The 19382-nt window shown below is 49.6% G+C and overlaps 5 protein-coding genes across 5 annotated transcripts; 3 read left to right on the top strand and 2 right to left on the bottom strand.

The window, feature by feature from the left end:
• Positions 1 to 4687: 4687 nt before the first annotated feature.
• spp2 (spliceosome ATPase-activating subunit SPP2) lies at positions 4688 to 6602 on the top strand. Its single transcript, XM_032076070.1, has one exon. The coding sequence runs from the start codon at positions 4842 to 4844 to the stop codon at positions 6414 to 6416; it is 1575 nt and encodes a 524-aa protein (XP_031925128.1). The 5' UTR covers positions 4688 to 4841; the 3' UTR covers positions 6417 to 6602.
• Positions 6603 to 6744: 142 nt separating this feature from the next.
• On the bottom strand, positions 6745 to 10044 carry BDV27DRAFT_22950 (U3 snoRNA-associated protein UTP13). Its single transcript, XM_032076071.1, has 3 exons — positions 9802 to 10044; positions 9712 to 9739; positions 6745 to 9629 (listed from the first exon to the last, which is right to left on the bottom strand). Exons 1-3 carry the CDS (start codon positions 9973 to 9975, stop codon positions 6886 to 6888), a joined length of 2946 nt encoding a protein of 981 aa, XP_031925127.1. The 5' UTR covers positions 9976 to 10044; the 3' UTR covers positions 6745 to 6885.
• Positions 10045 to 10254: 210 nt separating this feature from the next.
• Positions 10255 to 13365, top strand: BDV27DRAFT_132146 (uncharacterized protein). Its single transcript, XM_032067806.1, has 4 exons — positions 10255 to 10356; positions 10639 to 11004; positions 11070 to 11305; positions 11362 to 13365. Exons 1-4 carry the CDS (start codon positions 10321 to 10323, stop codon positions 13223 to 13225), a joined length of 2502 nt encoding a protein of 833 aa, XP_031925126.1. The 5' UTR covers positions 10255 to 10320; the 3' UTR covers positions 13226 to 13365.
• Positions 13366 to 13436: 71 nt separating this feature from the next.
• On the bottom strand, positions 13437 to 16589 carry BDV27DRAFT_166470 (cysteine proteinase; the record flags this gene model as incomplete). Its single annotated transcript, XM_032074195.1, has 6 exons — positions 13437 to 14756; positions 14813 to 15496; positions 15846 to 15915; positions 15978 to 16101; positions 16174 to 16423; positions 16493 to 16589. 6 exons carry the CDS (start codon positions 16587 to 16589, stop codon positions 13588 to 13590), a joined length of 2394 nt encoding a protein of 797 aa, XP_031925125.1. The 3' UTR covers positions 13437 to 13587.
• Positions 16590 to 16990: 401 nt separating this feature from the next.
• On the top strand, positions 16991 to 19275 carry BDV27DRAFT_132143 (ribosomal RNA-processing protein RRP9). The gene is made up of 2 exons (XM_032067805.1): positions 16991 to 17445; positions 17505 to 19275. Exons 1-2 carry the CDS (start codon positions 17071 to 17073, stop codon positions 18996 to 18998), a joined length of 1869 nt encoding a protein of 622 aa, XP_031925124.1. The 5' UTR covers positions 16991 to 17070; the 3' UTR covers positions 18999 to 19275.
• The last annotated feature ends 107 nt before the right edge of the window (positions 19276 to 19382 follow it).

Here is a 19382-nt window from a genome sequence, read left to right as displayed (position 1 = left end):
AACAGCAGCGGCAACAAGAAGCCCAAGCCCCTACTCAGCCTGCGCCTGGCGTTACTCCCGAAGGTCTTGATGCATCCACCCCAGTCGCTGCACCAACCGAATCACCAGCCCCTGAGCAGAAGATAATCTCTGCGGTGCCAGGAACGCCCAAGAGTAACCAAGGCCATGATTCTACAGAAGTTAGTGTCTCACCGAGCCAGGCCAAGCCGACGCCAACGGCTGGGGTTCCTTCCGGGCCCGCTGAAGTGTCGTCTGGCCAAAAGAAACCTGATGAACGACCGTCTCTTGTGCTCAGCCGAGTGGCTCATCGCAATGAACAACCGCTTTCTCCCGTGTCTTCAGCCGGTCCTTATTCCAACAATACTCCTGTTCCGGTTGCTGTATCACCGGAGACGAGCCCTGCCGAGGAGGGAACTAGGCCAACCGATAAGATTGTACCGAGCCCTAAGCCTGAGGAACCTACACAAGCACCTCCAATCCTGGTCCCATCCACGCCAGATGAACAGCTTCGACTAGAAGAGGCGCAATCGCTCCGCCAAAGCTCGCTGGCCGCAAAGAAAACTATCGGGGATAGTGGTACCGATGAGCCTTCGACGAATGAAGTGCTCCAGGAGAGCGTTGCGGCACCGACAGGTGTTGAGGATTCGTTGAAAGAGGAAAAGGTTTCGGTAGATATACCCCTAGTGCCGGTATCAAAAAAGCCTGATGGAGTGGTCGAATCCACTGAGGATAATGAGGTGCCTACCTCACATCAAGCTGAACAGGTCCAACCTTCGAATGCGGTAGAACCTAAGGTACTGGCTCCAGCAACTTCGGCACCGAAGAAGGGCACGCAAACGGTTTCTGGGCCAGTACAGCCCGAAAGAATGACAACCAGAGTCTCTTCCGGCGCTATTCGGCATAAATCTGTCTCTGAAATCCTAGGCGAAGCCCCAAAACCGGCAGTAGTCCAACCCGATAAAGCTTCTGCTACTGAGAAACCCGCAGAGACGACACGAGCTGTATCCAAGACTTCCAGTGACTCGGCAGCAAGGTTAAGCTTCAAGGACAGGAAGGCACGGGAAAGAGAGAGGAGCAAGCTCTCTACAGTTGTTTTTCCAAAACAGCAGCAGCAGCAACAATTGCAAGACCAAGCTGACTCCATGGATCTTGTCCGCCAGCATACAGGTGACCTAGCGAAGTTGAATGAGGAAAGGGATTATCTCTTCACCTTGTTCCAGAGTAAGGCTTATAGTCCCCCTCGAGGCACAAGCCTCAGTACTCTCCTTGCCTCTGCTCATAAAACCTTAACCACCGCAAATCATCACCTTGAATATCAGGAACAGATGGATTGTCGCACCCTTCGCCGCATCTATCAGCTTCAAAATGCAAACCGGTGGCCATTGCGCCAAATGAAGCGCTCATTAGAGCCTCCTCGTCAAGGGACGCACTGGGATGTTCTTCTGGATCACATGAAGTGGATGCGCACTGATTTTCGCGAAGAAAGGAAGTGGAAGATCGCAGCGGCAAAAAGTTGCGCAGATTGGTGCGCCGAGTATGTCAACAGCCAGCCAGAACATAGGTCGTTACTTCGTGTGCATGCTAGGACTCCACCAGTCAAATTAGAGAAGAAGATCGAACCTGATACTAACATGATGTCGCCTCCAGAGGAGACAGGAGATGAAATGCTGGGAATGTCTCACCCGACTCCAGACCTAGTACCTTCAACAGAAGAAGACTCGGTTAGCGAGGGCTATAATGATGAGCCACGTCATGATTTACATGATACGGTTGCTCCTGCAGCAATATTCTCCCTTAGTTCAGATGAATTCACATTCTCGCTAGATATGACGCCGGCAGCTCAAAAGCTTCTGGATGAACTGCCAGTCTACTCTCCAGTTGGGATTGCCCCAGAAACCAATCTACCGACATTCAAAGAACCTCCGGATGCTGTGTGGAAGACTGAGATTCTACCAGTCTCAAAGTATGCTTCTGGGAAGATAGCATTCCTTGACGATGAACCGCCACGAAAACGTAGTCGTTATGATTATTCGCAATACCAATCCGATCCAGACCAAGGGTTGTTGGACCTGCCTCCAGAGCAGACAAATGTTGCCCTCTTCCGACCCGAGAACAAACACATACGTGATCGCATTCACCCGGGGCATACCTTTAGGCCTCCAACTGAATACCCTATGCCTTCTGTTGGCTTCTTTGAGTCTCGTCAGTCATCTCAGTGGACATACGCAGAGGATGATGAACTGCGCCGTCTTGTAAAGGAGTACTCTTACAACTGGTCTTTGATTTCCAGCTGTTTAACCCCTTCGTCACAATTTACCTCTGGAGCGGAGAGACGAACTCCTTGGGAATGCTTTGAACGCTGGATTGGTCTGGAGGGGCTACCTGCCGATATGTCGAAGACACAGTACTTCAGGGCTTACCATCAAAGGCTGGAGACAGCACAGCGTACTGTTCTAGCGCAGCAGCAAGCAGCCCAGCAACAGCAGCAACAGCAACAACAGCAACAAGGCAATAACAACCCACAGTCATTACCCCCGGTCCGTAGGCGAACCACGCAGCCTGTGCGGGTTGACCGGAGACGGTCCTCGAAGCATTTGGCTTTGCTCGATGCTATGCGCAAGTTGGCTAAGAAGCGGGAGACGATGCTTCAAAAGCAACAACACGGTAAGGAATCAAGAGGTTGACAATCTAATATGCACCATACTAACGCTTTCTCAGCTTCTCAACTAGCATCATTGAGAAAAGTCAACGAAGCAAACCAGCCAAAGCCCCCTATTTCGACGCCTGCCGAATTTAGTCGACTCAAGTATGAGCGAGAGCTAAAACTTCAGGAGAGGCAAGAACAATACCGGCAGCAAATGATAGCCACACAGAGGGTAAGTTTTTAAACCCATGCACGAAATGCGGGTTTATTGCTAACAGGATTTTACAAGGCGAACTTGGCAGCTCAGCGTGCTGGGCAAATGCCTAACCAGCAGCCAATGATGAATGCCCCTGGCCGAACTCCAAATGCTATGTCTCAAAACCCTGGAACGCCCTCTATGCCCACCAATACTCCAAATGGGATGCCTAACGGGCTACCGAATGGAATGCCGAATGGAATACCGCCTGGCGTTGGTGCCAACCAGGGACGGCCCCATATGCAAGCAATGCCTGGTAGCGGACCTGTGAATGGGCCCATGCCTCCTAATCCCATGGCCATGAAAATGATGCCACAGTCCGGAATGCAACAGACAACTACCACCCGACCTGGAATGCCAATGCAAACCACCCCGGACAACACTCGGGTCATTCGGGAAGCCAACCGTCTCCAAGAGCAACAACGGCTTTTACAATCTAGGCAACAACAGCAAAACCCGCAACCTCAACCACAGCAACCTCAGCAGCAGTTTCACAATCAGCAGCAGTTTTTGGGCCAGGGTTCTCATTCCCCGAATATGAATGTACCCAATGTTAATGGGACACCGAACAATCCCGCCATGATGGCGGCTCTCCAGGCTGGGGGTGGCATGCAAAGCCCATCTTTTCACAACGCTACTCCTCAAGGAGTATCTACCCCCTCACCCCGCATGGGACAGCCCAATCTGTTGTCGAGTGGAGTTGTACCGACCATCAGCAGCTTGCAAAATCAAATCCAGAGAACGCATCCGGGTATGCCCACAGAGCAAGTGAATAAGTTGGCCACCGAACGATTGCATCAGTATCAGCAGCAGAGAATGTCTCAGGTCGCCATGAATGCAGCCGCTGGGAATATTGGAGCCGTCCAGGCCAATTATCAGATGTCGCAAGATGGAAACTTTCAATCTCCTCAGAACGGCATGAATGGTGGCCCCGGGATACAGATGCCTCAAACGCAAGGGTACTCGCCTATGATGCGGGTTCCCCAAACTGCTCAACAGAATCGAGTGGGTGTTGGAAACTCGCCGGCCATGAATGGGGCTGTCCCTCAACCGAGTCGCAGCGCAACACCACAGACTCAACGTAGTGGCAGTGCCCAGGGTGGTCCCATACCACCTTCGAACAAGAGCCCAAACCCCCCACAAGCTCAAACCGCTAGCAGCTAAGCTCCTTAGGCTTCAGAAGCACTGGTGGTTAGCTGCTCTTATCTACTACACTTGTCCCTTTAATCTTCGTTTGTAAATATTTCTGACCTCTATCTCTTTATTGATTCCCCATATCCTCCGGCCTATGTCTCTACCTTTAGCCTTTCTAACAACCGCGTGCAATATTATGCTACCTTCCATACCCCTTCATCTCGCCTCTGTTTCATCACTCCTGCCTTTTAACCACCTTTGACTACCTAGCCCCGCGTGACGTTCCCCCAAACTCTTCACACCTTCTACATTCTAGCTTTGACATTGGTATCATGCATTGGCATACGATTCACGATTGGCTGGAACCATATTCAAGCCACGATTCTGCTTCGTACCCTGTTTCCCCCCATTTTGTACTACATGTATTGATAAGACGGATACGAAAGTACACATACGTACTTGGACAGTTGGTTGGCATGGGTGAAATACAATATCTAGAAAAGACATCAATGACTATGAGTGTACGACTAGCTTTATCTTATTTTCCACAATATCTTCCATCGATAGAAAATCAGTTCCTAGAGCACCTGATCTCCGAAACGGGAGCTTCAAAGCTAAGCGCGCGCTTAAAGAGTGGCATCGCCACCCATACCGCTTTTCTTCATAAATACGACCTCTCCACGGTCCAAGCTGAAACATACTAAATAATCTTCGTCGCTGAAGATTCAAGTCACGATTCGCGCCTTATTTGGTATGGGTTTGTAGTATTTTACTTGATTGTTGCGATCAAAATCAGGACTCAAAACAATGTCTTCACACCCGCCGCGGGACAGCCACGAGCGGTCTCAAGGCTCGTCGAAGCCTTTCTCACTATCGCTGGGCGGAGGATCATCAGCTTCAAAAGGACAGACCAAGAAAACCTCATTCAACCTCCAAGGATCTACTCGGGGGACCGATGCCCCCAGCCGAACGCTTCCGCGCCGACCTCATCATCTCCATGACGACGATGAATCCGACGAAGAAGAAAGAGCGCCAGTGCACGAAGCCGTCACAGAATTCGATACAGAAACGGGGACTGCTGTATCTGCAGATAAAAAGGATGAAAAGCGCGAGCTAGTTATACCGGTCGCGAGCAACAATAATTGGCGGAATCGGCCCGGCGCCAGCCAGAAACCTAAGGGAAAGAACCTGCTCCCGAAGGAGGTCCAAGCGATTCAGGAAGCTGCTAAGAGAGGCGAAATCGCTGGGGAGAATACAGAGACGGATAACCCGAGCATGGCTTATGGTCTCAGTTTTGCGCAACAGCGGAGTACGGAGCAGCATGCTGAGGATGAAGCGGGCGATAAGCCGATGGAAGATGCAGAGCCTGTTAATGAGGAAAAGCAGAAGCCGCTTACACAAGATGAGATTGCGCTTCGTGCGCTTATCCGTGAGAGTAAAGGCGAGACGGAGGGACGGTCGGACCTTGTCATTGAGTCTAGACCGGTGGACGAGGAAGATGGGGGTGGGGGTCGCTACGATGAGACAACCTCTTTCCAGGCTGATATTGCTTCTCGACCCGAGTCAGCGACACTGGATCAATATAATGCGATCCCTGTAGAAGAGTTTGGTGCCGCTTTACTTCGAGGAATGGGCTGGAAAGAAGGCCAGGCTGTTGGAAAGGGGAAATACGGCTCCTCCGCTGTTCTTGATAAACCTCGGATTCCTGAGCGTCGGCCGGGCTTTCTGGGTATCGGGGCAAAGGACGCATCGGGAGGCAAGGGGGCAGAGGCAGAGCTTGGTGCCTGGGGAAAGGCTGCAATGCGCAAAGGAGCCAGGAAAAACGGTAAAGAAGGCGAGACCAACACAGAGGGTGTTTATATGCCGGTTATGATGCGGAATAAGAAGACGGGCGAGTCCATAACGGAGGAGGAACTTGCAGTTTTGCAAAAAGAGGCGAAGTCAAAGAGAGATGATGATGAATGGAAAGAACGAAGGGATCGCAACCTTGAAAGGAGTGGACGTGACAAAGACCGGGATAGGGATTACCGGCGCCGTGATTACGAACGAGACGATGATGATCGTTATGACAGGCGGAAAACGGGGTCCTCCCAGAGAGACAGAAGTCATTCGAGACGACGAAGATATGACGATGGGGATGGCGACAGTACGGAGGACCGGCCCTATCGCGATAGAGATCGTGACCGCGAACGTCGTCGCGAGCGCGATCGCAGTCGTGAGCGGGAGAAAGATAGAGAAAGGAGTCGCAGATACCGGGATGATGATCGCTATAGTTCCAGCAGACACTCGTCCAATACATCAAGCAGACATGGCCGAGATCGTGACCGGGATCGAGACAGTGACCGTGATTCTTACCGGAGACGGAGGCATGATGACAGGTGATACTCGTGGTCTGCGATCCCGTCGAAACCCTCATTTATAGACATGTTAAGATACAAATGTACTAGATACCTTGCTTGATACCACCACCACTGGCATTGCGGCATAGAGTGATATGAAATTCTATCCCAATGGTTCGTCTCCGATGCCAAGTGCCAATGATCATGGTACTTTGTAAGTCGTACCTGATGTAAGCATCCTTGTTCCTAGTTAATGTAGAGGGAAGGGAGTGGCAACTGAACCTAAAAGATGGTATACAAGACTACATACACTGAAATAATCGTTAGGAAGTATCAATTACCGGCAACAAAAGGTCGCCCGTGAGAAAACTTTTAAATACACTTTCCTCCAATAACGTATCAGATGTAAATGCAACAGTGCTCCAAGAGAATGCGCCGACATATCATAATATTCCAAACACACAAATCATTTTCTCTATCTGTACATATACTCATTCGCGGGAGTCTAATCTTTATGCTCCTAGCATGATAGTGTCCTTCTCATGCTCAGGTACGTCATCTGTAGCACTGTCAATAACATCCCGAGTGCCAGAGATGCCCAAGCCTCCAAGGCCTACACCCCCGTCCATTTCTCCCAGAACCCATTCCACAAGGTAGCTTTCGTCTGTAAGCTCTTCGACTCGACGGTAATGCCTTTCTGTATATGCGGACAAGGCTTGCAGAATGTCCTTCATACCGGCTGCAGTACGATTGTCACTGCGTCGATTTGCCATACTTGCTGTTGCGAGCTCGATGAATGTTGAGGCGGGATATGACCTGAATAATGCAAACAGGATGCGTTGTGCAACACGGGAAGTGCGAGCATTCGTGTTCCAATCACGTAACCGAAGAAGAAGAGTACGAAGGTTATTGGAGTCGAGAGTCTGTAGAACCTCATCAATCGAAGGGTTGCCCGTTAGGCTGTTAGCACGCTCGCTCCTTTCGGCATCGGTCAAGGACGGATCGTCAGCAGCATCTACTGCAGCTGTGAACAGAGAGAGCAGCCTTCCGGGATGGTTGAGTTGGAGGGCTAGTGTGATGGCTTCACGGTACGCTCCAGCCCTTATATAATTTTCCAATTTCTGGTCCTGTTCAATACGGACAGCATTCGCATTAACGGTAGCGGTGTAAGTCGCGGATGTAGTATCAGTCCAGAATGTGACGGTGGAGTCCGCAGAGCCAGAGGCAATGGCGTATGGGGATGAGATACTTTGTGTGCTGGAAGAGAGAGTATCAGCACGGGAACCGGAGGGTGTCGGGCTCGCTAGTGCCCAGACTCTGTCTGTGTGGTTATCGAGAGTGGCCTCGACTTCTCCTGTGTATGGGGACCATATTTTGACTAGACCATCTGCTGCTGCAGACGCCACGAGAGGACGCGCCTGTGTGGCATTGCTTTGTGCGGGCGCCGCTTCATCATCATCTTCATCATCGTCATCTTTCTTGGTTGACAAATCTGAGGGAGGAAGCCAAAGCACCTTGAGCACGCTGTTCGTGTGGCCCTCAAATGTCAGGAGACAGCTATAGTCCGATAAACTCCATAATTTGACAGTTTTATCGCCAGATCCAGTAACTATGAGACCCCTGTTTGTACTGCTCTGTGCGCTGGAGCTAATGACGGGGGTGCCGTGCGGAGAGAATCGCGCCGACCAGACTCCTCTCTTGTGTCCGCGAAGGATACCGACAACAGATCCTTCTTCAACGGACCAGATCTTAACAGTACGATCTTGGGAGGCAGATGCAAATAGAGTCGATGTCGGATTGACATCCAAAGCATTAATGTCTTTGTCGTGAGCTTTGCGGGTGAAAACCGCCTTCGGGGTATGCGGTTTTGAAGAGCTGAGCGGAGCCAGCTTGCCTGTATCCCATCGTTTAATAGTGCGATCTTGAGAACCAGTGAGTAAGAATTGTGGAGGATGGTTCAGTGGGTCATTTCGCGCAGGTGTGTTTGCCGGTGGCGGGACGCGAGGGAAACTTATGGCACCCAGAGACTCGGCGTGACCTGTCATAGCAGCAAAGCAGGTATAGGTGGACATCTTGGGATCAAGACGCCATAGACGAGCTGTGTTATCTTTCGCGCCCGTCGCCAGCCAATGGCCAGACCAGTCCACATCAATGCATATGATAATGTCGTCGTGGCCTTCAAGATGAGCGATATCTGCGCCAAAATAATCCTCGCCTTTATCAGATGGCCTGTCTACGGATCGTCCCACCGAAACCAGTCTAACACTCTCAGTGTTGGTAGCCAGCGCCAGCATTGATCGATCTGGGCCGACATATGCAAGGTCAATAATGTCGTCGTCGTTACCTGATATGCGCCTTATGACTTGCAGGGGATCAAGCGAAGATCCAGGCTTGAAATCCGACAAGGATTCAAGTGAATGAAGTCTCAGGGTTTGATCAGCATGCACTGTCATTGCGAATGGCATCCCGGGAGTGTACTGAATTGCCACGATGGCCTCGAACTCGGCAGCAGCTTCTTGCTCTTGGGTTACCTCTCCTCCCCGGTTACAATCCCATACACGCAGCACTCCATTTTCACCTCCTACTAGAGCGAGCCCACTGTCAGCAACAAAGGCAGCCGCTTCCACGCTCTCAAGGACAGGAATAATTCTGCGAGTTTTGAAGGTGCGGACATCCCATACGATGACCGTCTTGTCTCGGCCAGCTGAGAGCAATGCATTCTCTGCAGGCGAGTACGATAAGCTCCGTACAACCGAGACATGAGAATCAAGTGACGCTATAGATTTTCGCTTGTTCAGATCCCAGACCCGTACTTTGCCCTCCTCACTGCCCGAAGCAAGTCGAAATCCTCCAATCGAGGCGACAGGGGCGACATCTTCCATGTCTTCATCAGAATCAGAATCATCCGACTTCCTCTTAGATTTCCTTTTCTTCGAAGAGGACTTGTTTTCGCTATCCTGAAATGGCACCTGGAAGAAGCACAAAGCAGATATGACACCAGCATGTCCATGGAAAGTGTGCGTAACATAACCACCTCGAATGTCCCAGACCTTGATTGAGCCATCAGAAGCACCGGTTGCCAGAAGCGTGCCAGTCTGGTCGATAGCGGTTGTGACAACGGGTGCAGTATGGGGTTTGAGGCTTCTCACAAGCTTCGCGTCGAGAGTCCGTGAAGAATCTTCGAAGGGAGACAACGAGTAAATGCGCATAGACATTGACCGCGAGCAAACGACCACATGTGAGGCAGATGGCGTGACTAGGATATGGTTAGATATGCTCCACCTGAATGTGTTATAATGTAACAGGAAGAGTGCTAGAATGTAGAATGGGCAACTCACTAGCCAAGCTGGTGATAATCTCTCCATCCTATAGTTCTAGTTAGAAACTTGCGATAATACCGCACATGAGCAAATAGGAGCAAGACTCACGCCTTCCAAGCTTGCGAGCTGATCACCAGTCTCAAGATCTACAATGAGAGCATCCTCGCCCACACAAGCTACAAGCAAACGTCCACTGGCATCTAGCGCAGTACTTCCTCCGGTGTATATGGGACGCAAAGTCCGAGACGCCTCGAAGGTCGTCTTAACGACAGCTTTAGACATTTTCGCGCGCGGATCTCAGAAATAATGTCGCCGTGTAATTTATCGCGACATCATATATCCAAGATAAACTGTATAGTATAGGTGGGTTGAATCGCTCCAATGTAGTTGAAAGTACTGTCTCTCCGAAACTTTTGTTCTTTTTTTGAGGCGTTTGTCTTGTTTGTCTCAAAAAAGGCCGATCACAGCGGGGCCGTGCTTTAGGCGCCGCAGGCGCTGCAGGCGCCCACGTGAATAACATCAATGTCCATCCGATAACATCATCTTGATTGTCAATATCTTATTCTCCGTTCCTTCCAAAAAATGACCTAGAAAGGTATATAAAAAGTCTGCTTATCATTATACGTCATGGGGCGACAGGCGTACTTAAACAGATTGGCTTTGGTAGGCTCCCAGTTCTCTATCCGTTGCTATCCTCTTGGCTTGTGTTAGCTCTATATAACTTCATCAAAAACGCTTTTGTTCATTGCTTCTATCAAATACTGGCCGTCAAATCTCTGCGTGTGACATTTACAAAGTTATGTACTGTTAGGATGTCAAACATGAAGCACTGTCTGCTTGTATCATCGCCATGCCCTCTATAGAGCCACATGATCATATCATATTCTACTATTCTATTGTGTGTTATAATTTTTAAGCTCCTGATGGTTGACTATTAATGTCCAGGGTCGTTCTCCATATGAAGCTCCTGAACGCCCTGTAGATCCAACGGCGGACCTGGGCAACCCAACCCAACAGAGGGTATCTCCTCGATATGCGGATGGGTATGCTCAACACTATGATGAGAGGGGGCATCCCATCAATCCTGAGTCCAAGTCATTCGGGAGAGAGCTGCGGAGAGCTAAGAATGACATCCTCTCAACGATGGGTATCGTTGTTAGTGAGGACGGCAGTGCGAGTGGCCTCAGTGAGCAGCAGAAAATCGCTATGATAGCTGCCGAGAATGATTATGGACTGGTTATGGCTACTTTAGATCAGATTTCGGTATTCTTAGGCTCGTGGTGGACATCATCACTTACAGGCCGGATACAGGTAAGTTTAGTCTGGTGAGGTGAGAGATTTACATTATCCAGAGAGTTGATCCATGTCTTCTGCAGACATTCAGAAGCTACACTCATATTCCCCTGATGGGTATTATAGCCCATGAACGTGCTTCATATGGCATATTGGGGTTTTACTTTGCGGGGATTCCAGCATGGGCTCTTTCGACGTGTTTATCAATTTGCCGACACCATCCTCTAGAGCGCTTAATTTCCTCATTGCAAGACAGATTTCCTGGCAATGACGTACTTTCGAAGCTTGTGCGGTCATCTTTCACAATTCTACATTCTGCGTAAGTGGGGTCCAGAGGCTTCGGATGGCGTGACAAAGAAACTAATAGTTGTATAGGTCTCGGGGGACATTACTTGTCCTAGCTATACAATCTTATGTGTATTCGCTCTTACAATCACTTCACCTTGTTCATCCGTATAGCTTCCCAGGAATCCGGTTTCTGGCGCCTTTTGGAGAACTTACTACTGTGTTATTTCCACCATTACCTCCAGCCTTCACGTTGCAGTCCCTGGGCGATTTCTGTTTGAGCTTCCTGAAAGCCCCTCCACTTCTCGTCTACCTTTACGTATATCTTCGACCAGTCATAGAGATAAGGCTTTACCGGTTAATTCGCCGACGACTACCAAAGCCAACCCTCGCAGATGAACTGTCCATCAAAGTGGCCTTCGAGAATGACCTCATCGATTGGATGGCCCCGACCCTTGGGCGTAGATCAGAAGAAGAGAACCGTCGCAACAATCTTTCTTTGCTTGAAGATCTCATGTGTGAATTAAAATTTCTTCAGAGTTGGGTGCTATCGTGGTTTGGCTTTAAGATGCAGCGAACCTCAGCAGCTCCCGAGCAAGCTGCGGAGTCCCGCCGCAGGCGAGAGTGGCTTGAATCTCTCCCTATGAGCGTTGAACAACTGCAAAACGAACGACAAAACCGAACTCGCCGCTTACAACAAGCAGTACCTCCAGCTCCAGAGGAGGTTGTTCAGGCTCATGAGGCCGCACGCTCTGGTCAACCCAGTACACCTGTTACTGCCCCAGTACCCGATTCCGGATTTGACTTCAGCGGAGACCGTGTGCTATCGAATGAAGAAGATCCGATTCATCAGTCGCCAGCACAGATGAGTACTAGTGGTCTTTCAGAGATGGTTCCACTGAGTCGTACAAGTGATATTACTCCCGCTACTGATGGTTCACCTGCCGTAAACACCGAGGCGCTTGATGAAAACGATGCTCACGAAGGCCAGCGGAACTCGCGCTCGAACACCCTTTTCTCTCGACAATCATCACCCGAAACGTCTTCACCAACTTCTCCTCACGTTCGTGCTTCTCTAATTCACCAGAACTCTGATATCATCACTATGCAGCTGGAACTCTTGGGCAACCGTAATGCCCAGAATCAGGGCCAGTTGCGTCCTCGGCCTGGTAACGATATTGACTTCCCAACTTCTAATGGCGAGACAGGTCATCGCCGCTCTATTACGGAGCTCCTGGACACAATCTTGACCCACCAAAATCAAAGCCTCTCAACGATTGTCCATTCGGATGCCGTGGACAGTGATGGTCTCTCAAACATGACGCCAGGTGCATCTCCTGAAAACGGGGAAGATGTGCTAGGTCTGGGGTCTCAAAATCAGCAACAAGCTGGAGAAACAGGTGTTTTTACCGCTGAATCTCCTGTTGAAGGACCCTCGTCAAGCCTTGCCAACATCTTGCCAGAAAGTGTGGAAGAGCCGCCCAGCCAGGAAGACACTCGTAACCATCCTTCCGAAGCGGAGCCAACTGGGGAGAACGATTTCGAATCAGGGATATACCCTCGTATCTCCGATCAAATTGCACGCGAAGGTCCTTCGGAGCACACAGATTCTTCGACTGCCCACCGGATAACAATTCTATCGTCTCATCCTGTTGATTCTCTTGCCTCTCACCTCGCATCAATGATTACAACCGTACTTTTCATTCCCCTCGAATCTCTTTACCTTCGCTCTCTTGCTTCATCCTATCTGTCATCTACTGCGTCCTCCGCTGCTAATGTCCGCGCCTTAGGGGCTTGGGGCGGTGGCGGCTCTCGGTCTGACACGCTTGCATACATGGGCAAATTAGCTCTTATGTTGGGGATGCACGCTGCTGTAAACGCTGGTGTGTGGGGAGTGATTTCAGGCACAGCAATTAGGATTGGTAGAAGGTTCTGCGGATGGGGGACATTATGAGTAATTTGTTGAAATTCCCATTATAGATACCCACCTAGTTGTATTTGTTCGGTCAGTTGAATCATGTATAGTTATAACAGAACGTAATACTGAAGCCTATGATTGCATCGCCAATGCTGAAAGGCCCTACCGGGTTTTATTTTTACATTACTTCATTCCATATATCGTAGAAAAGATAAATTATCCAAAGATACTTTTTTCTTACCATCATCATTACCTTAATTATACAAACGGTACTATGACACCGAGCTGGGAACGAACTAGCATACATACATATCACATATTAAGAACTGACACTAGTACCTAGTACCGACTCTGTTGGCGTTGGAATATATTTGAAGTGATTTATGCTGTCTTAGCATTTACTTTGCTGAGTTCTTCCCCTTCCGATTGTTCATGCCCGGGACCTTTCGCCGTTCCCAGACCATAAGATATCCTTCCCGGGTGAATAGGGTTTCAGTTTCCGCCTTCTTGACGAACAGATCTTGGATCTCAAGCCACTCTGGCCCTTGTTGTTCACCAGCGCGTTCGCTATGTTGTCGATTATTCTCTGCAGACATAGCCTTGTCGTGAAGCTGGACCATCCAGGAAACCTTCTCGCTGCCCGCACCAGCGCCGGTCGATGATGCCCCAGATGCTGCATTGACACCCTTATCTGCGGCTGCCTCGTCGGTGGCACCAGGAACAGCTACAGTCGGGTCCAGGATAATGTTGGCGACGAGGTCATAGAGAATTGGTTCGCCCGGAGGCCAAATGTCCGGGTTCGGTTCTACGTAGGGCGACATGTCCAGAGAGCGGGGTGACGGGAAGGTGACAATTGTCGGGTTACGTTCAGATACAAATCTGTTTTTGCTGAATCGCTTGATATGGAATAATAGGTAAGGTGGAAGAGGATGAAGGAGACGGTGGCGGACTCGATGAGCCAGCTTCTCTGAAGCAGTGATGCCGTTGTACTTGTTTAGGAGTGTTGTCAGAGGAACATGGGGAATGATGGATTCCCGATTGGCGGATTGGAAGAGAGGAGTAGGAGGCAAATCTAGCGTGAGGATGAGAAATGGGGTGGTTTGGCTTTTAATGTCGCCCGATTCCGTAAAAACTAGGCGAGCGTTTTGGGTATCTGAGTGAGCGGTGATTGCTTGGCTTTCAATCCTCAAGTGACCTTGGAAAGCGGCCTGAACCACACTGGTGGGTGTCTTGGATGGCTTCTTAGAGCCTCCAAGAGAAAGATGCAAGTTGTTTAGGAACCAAGACAGAAACTCTACCGGGTCAGACTGCTGGGTCAGTGTAAAGCGCTTTGATGAACGAAGAGCAATCTCCTGTAGCAACTCGTGCGGTGACACATGGGATCGAAAGGCCTTTGGATTCCATAGTTTTCGCACCAGCGTGCTGAAACGTAGAGCTAATTGGGGTGTGCCCGGTGTTGGGAACTCATGTAGCAGAAAGTAGTTGCGAATTGGGAAAACGTGCGCCAAAAGTTGAACAACTACGTTCAAGTAGTCGTTGGCTTTGATGTTGTTCATACCAACAAAACCTATGTAATGGGTTAATAACGCTCTAACGGGAAGCATTTCATGGTTATAAGCATACCTGGTCTATAACGATTACCTGCGAGATCGAGCGCATCGTGGACCTCTTTGTCCAGCTTGGAGACCTCTTCCTTGCTATAGTGCGGGTCCACCACGTACTTGATGTCATCCAAACTCTTATTCTTAACTTCATAGCCCTCCGGAAGGACATACACCTTCTTAGTTCCCATATTGATGAAAACATGGTGACCAACTTCAAGCGCATGAAAGTAGGCATGTGACTTCGGGCCCCTGCCTTGAAAGTATTTGCCGCAGACGAGACACGCATATACATTGATATTCGAAAGGGTAACCGAGCACAGTTTTTCGAAGTCAAAATCGAGGATTTCGCGATTAATCGTATCAAGATAAAGATCGCTGTAGCCCTCCATAGGTGCACTCTGGCGTTTGGGAGCCGCAATCACAGGCCTGTCGTCGTCGGCGTCATCGAAATCGGATTCAACACCAATATCCACCGCCGCTTCTTCCAATTCTTCACGCTCCTGGTCTGCAGCAGCTAGAATATCATTCCCCTTACGCTCGTCCTCCTCTCTCTCTTGGCCGCTCGCCCGTCGTAATGGAAGGGCTCCATGGCGCGGATCACCTTCCTCGAAATCGTCCTCCACACGCGCCTTTTTAATGGCGGGAGAACCTGCGACAGTATCTCCCTCCAGCGACAACTCAGCTTGTCTCTTGGGCATCATGACTCTGTGTAAAGGTGAATTAGAAAACGAAGATTCTGGCTCCGCGGGACTGAAAGCTGCGAAGACACGATGAGGCCGCGGAGTGCAAACACAGCAAACACTCGGTACATACAGCGTCATACATGATACAGTCAGCAAACCTGTGTGGAGCATTGTGACTACGACCGAAGAAGCAAACGTCCAAAGGGTCATTTCTCTTAGTCTCTACCTATAGTAAATTGTGGACGAGACTACATTTTGGTCAAAGTCATGAAAAATACCCTGCCATGCAACCGATCGTCTGAAAACCAAGTCCCATAAACCGAAAACAAAAGACACAAATGGTATGATATACAACACCGCATTAAGCACTCTTGACGATCTTGTCATTATCAAATTCTACTTCTCTCACGCCATCTTTGGTCACGACCTTTACCAAAACCTGGAGAAAGCCAGTTAGCCAATATTGTACCACATATATAGGAATATCCTCCTGCAACGTACCCCCTTGTAGTCAATCGGCAATCTACGCTTTAGCTCGTCTGTGCACATCTCTAGAAGCTTTAAGCCTTCTTCGAGGGAAATATCAGGATGGTGGTGTTTATCGAGTGTTGAGAGACAATAGTACCTGAAGCATCTCAGTTGCGTGCTCCTCCACAGCGGCCAATCTGGCATTAAAGAGCTGATCTTCAAAACTTACTGGGCATAACCATGAGCGGCATATGGCACTGGTGCCAAAGAAGCCAGATAGTCTATCCAGTACAGGTGAGGCTTCTGGGTAATTCCATCGACACCAGCGAGCAACAGGTTGACTGTGTATGGACTCCGAGATCGCAGACTGCGCGCCAGTTCTCCCCGGACAAAGTTGGCAACGGCATTCGGTCCGAGTTCGGTATCATTCCGCATCGTATATAGTTGAATGTTCGCTTGAATATACTCCGCAAATTGTACTGTATTGGGAATAAGTTAGCTGCGCCATGCTTACACCCCTCTATCTCCACATCTGTAATCTCACGAACCGGTATCTCCTGCCTCTCCAGAGAAAGCCATCAGACTGTGTTTGTTGAGCTGTCGTGTCTTATCATCTTCAGCTTTAAGAATAGTTGGGCCCCTCATGGCGGCTTTGGACGCTGCCACCAGGACAAAGTCCTTGCCGGTGATACCCAGTAGAACCTCCCTAGAAGCTTCAATCAGCGGAGGGAATTCTCATCAATATACGGAGGTTCACATACATTTTCAAGCTTTAAGTGTATGTCGAGAAGATATAGAGGTAAGGAAAAGTACAAGAAGGGAGGAAGATGGAGGGAAAGTAAGAGATTCAAGATGATGAATCAATCAAGCATTACACGCCGCGCGGAGCTTGATTGCCTGGAGCTGTGCTTGCGAGCCTGAGGCGGAGAGCTGCCCGGCTGAGTCAGCAATTAGGCGTTACGTTGTTGCGCTTTCCACCTGCACGGGCCACCGGCAGAAAAAAAGTGAAAGTAAGTTGCGCATCAAAAAGAATTCCGAACAGCCCTGTCGCTTCCACCCGCCCCAATCGATTGTGCATAGCGCCAGAGGTCTTGTTGCGCGGAACTCCAGCTAGTTATACCAGGCTATGTCGTCCTTTTTCACACTACCTGCTTCCCAGCGGAAGCGCAAGAGGGAAGACCGCGCCGGAGCCCCCGCGTCGAAGAAACGAGGTGTTGATGCAGATGGAGATTCAGGCGCCAAGGGTAGTAGAAGGACTAAGGAACGGGAGCAATCAATCTCGGGTAGTGACCTGGATGAGGATGATGCCGAGAGCATTGTATCTGGACTTTCAGGAGAGGACAGTGATTCGGAATCCGACGAAGGAGAGACGGCCGCAGACCGGAGGTTAAAGCTTGCTGAGAGATATTTGGATAATGTTCGGGAAGAAGTAGATGAATATGGTTTTGACGCAGCAGAAATTGATCGAGATTTAATTGCTGAGAGATTAAAGGAGGATGTGGTATGTGCCATCAGTTTTCGCTACCCGTGAGATCAGCCAACAGCTGATTTCTAGCGCAGGACGAGTTCAAAGGACGCACTTATCGTCAGATAGCCTCAGACCTGTCTTTATCCGCAGCCTCGCACTCATTCTTCCGGGCAGATACCCAGTCGACGACGTCCATTGCCGTTCATGCACCCTATGTTTATACGGTGTCGAAAGATAAAACGTTAATCAAATGGGAGCTTGCTACCCCCAGTCACGCAACCACAGATTCTTCAGCAAATGGACAGAATAGCTCATCGAAACGCCCTCCAAGACCACAACGGAAGAAGCCTAAGCAGGTGAGGTTTACGCGGGGCTTGCAAAAGATTGCGGAAAGTGATGAGGAGCATGGCCACACCAAGAATATCTTGTCTGTGGCCGTATCGCCATCTGGAAAGTTTGTTGCCACTGGCGGAGAGGATCGGAAATTGATAATCTGGGATGCGGAGACATTGGCTCCCTTGAAGACGTTTACACAGCACCGCGATTCGGTCAGTGGGCTTGCCTTTGCTCGTCATATCTCTACCATGAGCTCCGGCGAACAACTATTCTCTGGTTCGTTCGATCGGACCATCAAAACATGGTCCTTGAGCACCGCAGGTCATGCATATGTCGAGACATTGTTCGGCCATCAAGACCATATCTCTTCTCTCGCTGCAATGGCAATCGATCAATGTGTCAGTGTCGGAGCCCGCGATCGCACCGCCAGATTGTGGAAGGTCGTAGACGAGTCTCAACTGATCTTCCGTGGAGGATCTTCCAAGCATTCCTACCAAGAAAACAACATTGACTGTGTGGCACCTTTGCCCCCAAATCACTTTGTTACCGGCTCAGACTCTGGCGCGATCTCCCTTTGGTCCATCCATAAAAAGAAACCCCTTCACACAGTAACCCTCGCCCACGGTCTAGACCCTCTACCTCCGCTCGATGAGCTATCTTCAGAAGTCGACCCCAAGATAGCCGCTTCAAATGCCCGTCACATGCGGCGCAACCCTCGCTGGATCACTGCGCTGGCAACGCTCCCAGGCACCGACATCGTGCTTAGCGGCAGCTGGGATGGTTGGATTCGCGCATGGAAAATCTCGGAAGACAAGAAGACAATCATCCCACTGGGTCCCATTGGCGGAGCCTCATCGGAACCGGATACCCCATCTCAACAACTGAAACAATCTTTAGCCTTCGACAACCCAGTCGACTCAGACCAGATGGCCGTCAACGGGTCTCGAGAGCAAAAATTGGAGGAGATTAAAGAAGAGGCCGAACCACTTGTCAAGGGCGTCATCAACGGTATCGCAGTTTTCGAACGCCGTGCGGAGACCAGCAAGCCCGGTCAATCCAAGCCCAAATCAAAGTCCACCGAACCAGAGCCCCGAGGTCTCTGCATTGTCGCAGCAGTGGGCAAGGAACATCGCTTTGGCCGCTGGAAAGGCTTCGCGAACAATTACCACGAGGGATCTACACCCGATGGCCGTAATGGCGCTGTTGTATTCGAAGTCCCTTTCATAAACGGTAACCCTCAATCGAAGTGAGGCGTTTTCATGGAACGGGACGAGGTTATTGTGACATGGCGTATGTATCCACTTTTTTCTCTACATTGTATTCTATTCCCGGGACGGTGGTCTTTACATATCTCTTAGAAGAAAAAAGTTCTCTGCATTGGAAGCTGTCCCTTTGGCTGAAGGGCGTTGGGCCTGATACGCGCGGATGATTGTATATAGGCGTACTGCAATAATTTTGAACAGGTTATGCTTCGAAAATTAACCACCGTTAAAGGATCAGTATATCACCGATGGTCGATCTTTAAAAGGAAAAAAAATGAAAATAAATAAGTACATACACACATAATAAAATGAAATAAAAATAAAATAAAAATAAAATAAAAGATAATAATAATAATAATAATATTCTCGACG

Source organism: Aspergillus caelatus (genome assembly GCF_009193585.1).
Source record: "Aspergillus caelatus strain CBS 763.97 unplaced genomic scaffold BDV27scaffold_154, whole genome shotgun sequence".
NCBI lineage: Eukaryota > Fungi > Ascomycota > Eurotiomycetes > Eurotiales > Aspergillaceae > Aspergillus > Aspergillus caelatus.
The sequence above is the reverse complement of the archived record's forward strand: the minus strand, read 5'-3'. Positions and strand labels throughout refer to the sequence as shown.

Excerpts from the sequence above, each read along its gene's own strand:
- spp2 (XM_032076070.1), top strand. The coding sequence starts at position 4,842 with ATGTCTTCACACCCGCCGCGGGACAGCCACGAGCGGTCTCAAGGCTCG.
- BDV27DRAFT_22950 (XM_032076071.1), bottom strand. The coding sequence starts at position 9,975 with ATGTCTAAAGCTGTCGTTAAGACGACCTTCGAGGCGTCTCGGACTTTG. Across the intron at positions 9,740-9,801 it reads AGCTCGCAAGCTTGGAAGGC|GATGGAGAGATTATCACCAG; the intron begins GTGAGTCTTGCT and ends CTAGAACTATAG. Across the intron at positions 9,630-9,711 it reads GATTATCACCAGCTTGGCTA|TCACGCCATCTGCCTCACAT; the intron begins GTGAGTTGCCCA and ends ACCATATCCTAG.
- BDV27DRAFT_132146 (XM_032067806.1), top strand. The coding sequence starts at position 10,321 with ATGGGGCGACAGGCGTACTTAAACAGATTGGCTTTG. Across the intron at positions 11,005-11,069 it reads CACTTACAGGCCGGATACAG|ACATTCAGAAGCTACACTCA; the intron begins GTAAGTTTAGTC and ends TGTCTTCTGCAG. Across the intron at positions 11,306-11,361 it reads TTCACAATTCTACATTCTGC|GTCTCGGGGGACATTACTTG; the intron begins GTAAGTGGGGTC and ends ATAGTTGTATAG.
- BDV27DRAFT_132143 (XM_032067805.1), top strand. The coding sequence starts at position 17,071 with ATGTCGTCCTTTTTCACACTACCTGCTTCCCAGCGGAAGCGCAAGAGG. Across the intron at positions 17,446-17,504 it reads AGAGATTAAAGGAGGATGTG|GACGAGTTCAAAGGACGCAC; the intron begins GTATGTGCCATC and ends TTTCTAGCGCAG.